This window comes from Saccostrea cucullata, unplaced genomic scaffold (genome assembly GCF_032062105.1).
Source record: "Saccostrea cucullata isolate Sc308-1 unplaced genomic scaffold, CSIRO_AGI_Scuc_v1 ctg6596, whole genome shotgun sequence".
NCBI lineage: Eukaryota > Metazoa > Mollusca > Bivalvia > Ostreida > Ostreidae > Saccostrea > Saccostrea cuccullata.
Window position 1 is genome coordinate 1 of NW_026928454.1, and position 6,620 is coordinate 6,620.

General features: G+C 34.0%; 1 protein-coding gene across 1 annotated transcript; it reads left to right on the top strand.

Annotated features, from left to right (window-relative positions):
• Nucleotides 1-657: 657 nt before the first annotated feature.
• LOC134277637 (uncharacterized) lies at nucleotides 658-4,696 on the top strand (the record flags this gene model as incomplete). The annotated part of the gene is made up of 7 exons (XM_062759968.1): nucleotides 658-774; nucleotides 1,344-1,553; nucleotides 1,754-2,050; nucleotides 3,608-3,621; nucleotides 3,933-4,022; nucleotides 4,131-4,208; nucleotides 4,586-4,696. Coding segments are annotated over 7 exons (917 nt in total), but the record flags the coding sequence as incomplete, so codon positions are not given.
• Nucleotides 4,697-6,620: the final 1,924 nt, after the last annotated feature.

Below are 6,620 nucleotides of genomic sequence, written 5' to 3' on the forward strand. Positions count from 1 at the left end.
TAATGTCATAAATGTATATTATTCGTTTATAAATTTGCGAAGCTGAAGTGTCTTTTTTGTCCAATTTTGCCCCGCAAGCTATGTTATAATTTTTTTGTATTTTACTTATATAATACATTCCTTTTGGAAAATCATCAAGGTTCAAGCAACGTAAGTGAGCAGAGGGTTTATTAACCTTAAACTGCCAAAAGCAAAATATGCTGGCACAATCGAGCGAAGATCTCTTCCAATGTATAAATCCAATTGCAATATTATATGCATTAAAAGCCGCCGTTCATGACATTTTAAAGTCAAATAAACAAGACGGGTTGAACTCCTTACTCAACTCCAGGGAATCTCATCAAATTAAGTGTACGAGGTAGATGAAGTGGACATTGAAAAACAATGAAGTTGTTGGACGTCATGAAACTAAACGGCGACAGCCCCGGGAAATCATATAATGTCATTTTTTATTTTATCATAATTTAGCAAATAATGGACGAATCAAGCTAAAATTTTCAACCTTTCTTTATTTTTTGATGTTTTATGTCCCTCATAAATTTTGAAAGTACTGACTACATAGTACTAATTTTATAGCCTCAGTTCACGAACTTTTTGATAACCCCCCGTATATACATGTACAAGTGGAAAGCATGATTATATTTCCTCTCGTTTTAGATCCTTTGAGGAGGTTTTACAAAAAGAGTGGATCAAGTGTACCTTTTTTCAACCTGAGTAAAAGCGTTGTTAATGCCTTCTCTGATAAAGTGGCGAACCTAAAACAGATATTGCTCGGTATGTACAAAATTTATTACATTTAGCTGCAGAAATGTAGCTTTCTGCTTGAGAAATTTTGACATATAAAGCGATTTTTTTGTCGCTCTCTTCAAGTATTATTCCAAGTAGTTTTTGTTTTTTACCCTTTTAGAATAGCATCTGATAATTAACAATATATTTTACTCTAATCATTTATACTTCATTTACCTTTCCGAAACAGTCCTCTATGACAATCAATTAACAATCGATTAATTAATCATATATTGGTAGAAGTTTGATCTACCTTTTAAAATTTTTAACCCTGGCCTTAACTTCAGAACAGTATGGGTTTGGGCGTCAATACTTTTGCATATGTATTTTTTGTGGTAAGACCTTTTATTGGATATCAAACATTAAACTTGAAGATTTCCATTCCTATGAAAAACTATCATGACCTACTTTCATATTTCACAAGTGCATTTCCAGTGAGTAAGTAGATACCCTGCTTTTGGTACTAATTTATAAAATTTCATTTACGAAAAGTTAAATCTTAGCTATGTTGCCATACGAGGGCATCAGTGTTTCACAAACATATCTTATTCTTGTAGGTTTAGGCGACATTGAAGCAAACTCAATAAAAGCAGCGAAATCATCTGAGGAATGTATTGAACTTATCAAGGAGAACAACCTTTTTAACCCTAGAGATGTGATTTACATGCAATACTTACTAAAGGAGGCAGGATGCAATGAAGTTTACGAAAAATGCATTGAATATGCAATAAAGGCAAAAGCTATGTGCTTTTATGAAAACCCGCAAGGTAACCTAAATTGTAATCGCATTTAAAACTTTGATCACCATAGAAGATTAACAGTTTCTTTATATTCTAGAAATTCATTATTTGCATCTTTTTCAATGAAATTAGACAAAAAAATATATACCAATCCAGGCATCCATTTTTTCTTTGTATCATCTGTCCTTAATCACGTTTATCGCTTTATTTCAATTCATATTTTTTAGAAAATGGATTCATACAAGTAAAATTTCACATATGTGTAAACCTTCAGGAGTACAATGAACAAGAAATTGCGTGCATAAAAAAGACAGTCGAAGATATTTTGGAATGCAGGGAAGATGAAATTAAGATTGCAGGACTTTGTAATGCCAAAGGTTTTATTCTAATTCTTTCAATAAAGGAAAAGTACGCCAAGGACCTTACTTCATTAAATCAGCATCAATGTGAAAAACTCAAGAAACTGAATGTGGATTATATCATTGTTGGTGAAAGAAAAATAGATATGGAAAGCCAAAAATCAAGTGAGTATAGAAGTTTTCAACATGAATTCCAAAACATAATGACAATGCACATTTGTTTTTGTTTCTTAGTCCTGACATTGTGATTTCATAAAAGAAATTGAAGCTGTATTTGAACAATAGAATTAGGCAGACAAAAAAAAACTTATCCTGCTTATGATAAAAATAGTTAAATTTCATTGGTCGAGAGCAATACTGCATGAAACGATGTTATACTGTCTACCCACCTAACATTGCTAATGTGCCCCCACCACTGTATTTACCAACTACACATCATCAATAATCTTCTTCCACGTGGAGCTTCATGATTAACGTCACGTTTAGTCATACGACAACAATGGATGCGGAACAAACTTGCTTGGACCTTCAGTGATAACGTTATATCGATACTTTTTGTCCATGAGCCAGGGCATGGATTTTTGCAGTATCGGTACCATCTTGTTTGAATAATTTTTTTAGTCATTTGTTAAAGGACATACATCTCTACCTTCATAAAATGTATGATAGCATTCAGTTGATTGTGGCTTTAATGGTGTATCAACCGTTTATATAAACCTACCAAAATTGTTTGCTCTCTCAGATTTGTCTATGAAAAGAGAAGGTGGGATTTTTTTTTTCTGCAACTGCTTCTTCCGTTAATTTTATTGTTTAAATTTCTTATGTCTGATATGTCCTAGAAAGTTCTTTAAGATACAATCCATGCTATCACCCTGTTAAATAATAATTCAATATTGTCTCTGTAATGAGCCCTCTAAATTATATATGAATATAATTCTATAATTTTACTAAACATGAAAATTGAATCTTTTCGTGCAACAATTTTAATTTTATGACTCGCAATGTGCTTCAAGGTTCTTTAAAGTTCTCAAAAAGATCTTTAAAAAACTGAAATTTTTATCACATAACAGTGTTTATGTAAAATTACATATTGAAAAAAATTGAGTACATGCATATTTTTTATTCTTATCCTAAATACCAATATTTATTCTTATGCTATGAAATTAGAAGTGAATTGTGGTGTTTTGCAATGACAGGCAAAGTCTTTCTACATTATACATTGTAAAATGATTGAAGTAAATAGAAAAAAAGTACAGACCTCATATCCTTATATCTATTAAAACAAGCAATTCTTCAAAAGCCTGGATACATATGACTTTTTATTCAAAAAAGTGTTTGTTGATCAATAGTGAATTGGAAAATTTATAGTAGGTGTTTCAAGTGACGCACTTCTTTGAGATTTACTAAATTTCCATATGTAATAATTAGCTATCAAGATAATTTTTAAAGAATTCTTGTGGATAAAAACGAATTTCTTTGAGAATTCAGAGACATTTTTGTTATCATTTTCAACTACTCCATGCCTGATTTTCAGAGCCTGAGGATCGGATTACCTTAAAACATTATTTAAGTCATAAATATATATCACTTTATCTCATAGTAAATCTTTATCCCTAACCAAAATTGAAGATTATAAAATAAATTCCTTTGATTTACTCTGTGTATATTGTTTACTTAACACAGATATTACACTATAATGGTATTATAATTAAATAAATTTAGGTTTTATGAAAAAGGTAGTGGAAACAGACCCAGCATGCAATATGCATTAAGGCGAAGACCATAAGGTCAAAGAATAAGGTTTTTTTTTAACTGATAATCTCTGTATCATACTTGGTCTCCTTTGTGCGTCACTTGAAAGAAATTGGAACCTTCATCTGTACGCTGTACTGTACGTAAACTTATCCCCTGGCAATCGATAAACTGAATTTTGCGCGATATATCTGTCCCCATATTTTGTTCGGATGACAAATCAAAGGGAAAGTCATTTTTGAGTGTATGGCATGTGGTCATTTTCTGATATTATGGACAAATTCCTGTGGATCAGACCAATGAGATCACCATAAATAAGGACAAACAGACACCTGGTAGAACAGCTCGATTCAGTTTAAAAGCTGCAGCTATTAAACGTTACTATGTAACTGCAGAGTATCGAAGTTCCTTTCAAGGACTTCCAAGGCACATCGTTGAAGATATGGTTGGCACATATGTAGTTCATACAGAATAGCAATGTCCAATAATTCAGAGGGACGAACTGGCTGTGCCAGCAATTGTCGATTTGATAAAGGAATGGATCAACTCTTTTGCAGAGAAGCAGGACCTTGTAAGCATATCAACTGAAGGTGAAAGGTGATCAAATCCGATTTGAAGATTTTGCAAACACGATGTTTTTAATGGTACTAAGGGCTGGGGTGAATAGTGACAGGAAAGATGTTGTTTTTGACACGTACCTAAAGAACTCAATCAAGACAGTGAGAGATCAGTTCGAAGAGGAAAAGATGGCCATCAACTTCAGAATATTACTTGCACTCAAATCGTCAGGCAGTAGAAGAGTTTCTTGAGCACCATTAACAATAAAAATAGAATCATAAAGGTTTTGGTGAACGAATGGATGAAGACGGAATTTAAAGAAATTTAGGTGCATGTAAAGGTTCTCTAGGCAAAACATGATGGAAAAATGATAATGATTAACATCTCAAGACTCAAGACCACGACGTATTAGCAGATCTCCAGAGCCTGCAAGAAGAGGCAGATGGGCGCCTAGTTCTTCAGGCAGCTCATGCAGCAAGGCAGGGCTATAGTGCCACATAGATCTGTTCAGAGAACACTGATGTTTTTATCAGGGTATTGGCATTCAGTTACAAGGTTTGAGTTCTGAGGTTCATGAAATGTGGGAATTAAATTTGCATCAGACTGGTTGCCATAATCAAAGTTGCCACCAGTATCGAAATGAAATCATGCATGTCAGGCACTAGTTAGGTTGCGCTCTTTCACTGGATACTTTAAGTGTAATTGCTGGGAAAGGAAAAGCAAGTGCATTGAAACTGATTACTGGCAGCAACGATATACAAGATAGGTTCCAAGAGCTAGGAAAGGGATGGGATCTGTCAAAAATTTGATGACCAAGTTAGAAGCATTTACCTGCCACTTTTATGCTCCAAAGACATTATCCAGAAAGGTGAATGACCTAAGATCCGACCTATTTTGTGGTAAAATGATAGAGATACAAGGTTATACCTTGCTTAGACTGTTTGAAGAAGCACTGTCTGAGAGCAAACTACCAAACAACAATATGACAAAGGTGTCTTTGGTACTGAGTCATATATATTATGATTTTTATGTCGTATGTTACATGATAAGGGGCCACAAGGTGCCAAAATGTTCAATCTTTTGCGCTTTATATCTCAAAAGTGGGAAATATTTTGATAAGTTATATTGAACAAAAGATGTTCAAAATAATGTTCTGAACAATATGCAGCCTTTGATTTTTCACTAAACGTCCCCATAAAGGAGTTAAAGGGTATTTCTTTTGCAAATAACCCAAAAACGATTGATTGTATGTTGTTTCATGTCCGTCTCGAGAATTTTTCATTCATATGGAGACTCCGCCATTTGCCGGTGGAGAGCTGCAAATTTTGTCCTATACTCGGCATCCAGGGCCATTGAGCAGGGAGGGATCTTTTTCGTGTCAGCACTTACTGCGACACGGGGCCTTGGTCTCACCCGAAGGACGTGGAGACGTCCTGCAGTGGAACCCACGACGTAAGGATTGTCTCTTTAATTAGCGACTCTAAACTCAAAAATGAAAAGCAATCCTTGAACACTTGTTGAACAAAAAGTGTTTAAATGCATGAGAAATTTAAGATGATTTGAAAAAGAAAAGGGCTTGCCCCTCGTATAAGGGACCAAGAGGGGCCAAAATTCAAATTCCGGACTATTTTATGTTCAATATTTTACTTTAATTATTACAGCTGCAAAATCGTTTTTCTTAAACAAATCATCATTTTAATAGAAAATCTCAATCAAAATCTCATCTCATCAAGAATCGTACGAAAGACAAACTCGTTGCTCGAAACGATATCTCATCTAGTTATCTTTAGGGTCTTCCGTCTCCAATGGAAGAACCTTCCATTAGTGTATTGTTGTTTTTTTCACTTTTAATATAAGGATCGTCCGGTTCTTTTTCCCCTTTATTGTTTTTATTCTTTATTCTTCTTACAAAATTTGTGCAGGCGATTTCACTGAGATTGGAAGTTCGATTTTATTCAAATTTTCACGGTTGATGCATTGGTATCTGAAGTTAAATCCGCTGGTTTTTGTAGGGATATGTACCTTCATTCTAGAGTTATCACCCTTTTATCAAAATTCAAACGAATTCCTTGTCTGTTATTGAACTCAAAAACAGCTTATGCTGGAGCGCTGAATTTTTTAAGTGATGATAAAGGACGTGTTGCCATGTTGCACCTGGGTCAGGATATTTTCCAGAAGTGCCTAGTATGGAAATTTGTTAGGCGTCAGAATTTAGGTTACGAATCTTGAGTGTTTTTTGAGACCTTTTGCATCATATCTTTCAAAATATAATTATTTTGTTATAACATATTGAACAACATTTGTGTAAAATGACAAGATCTTGAAAAAAGTGCAAACGTATCACATTTAGGGATGAAAGGGGCCAAATGTCTTCAATCTATAACTCTTTAGCAGTTAGTATTTTGTTAAACATTACGGATGCAAA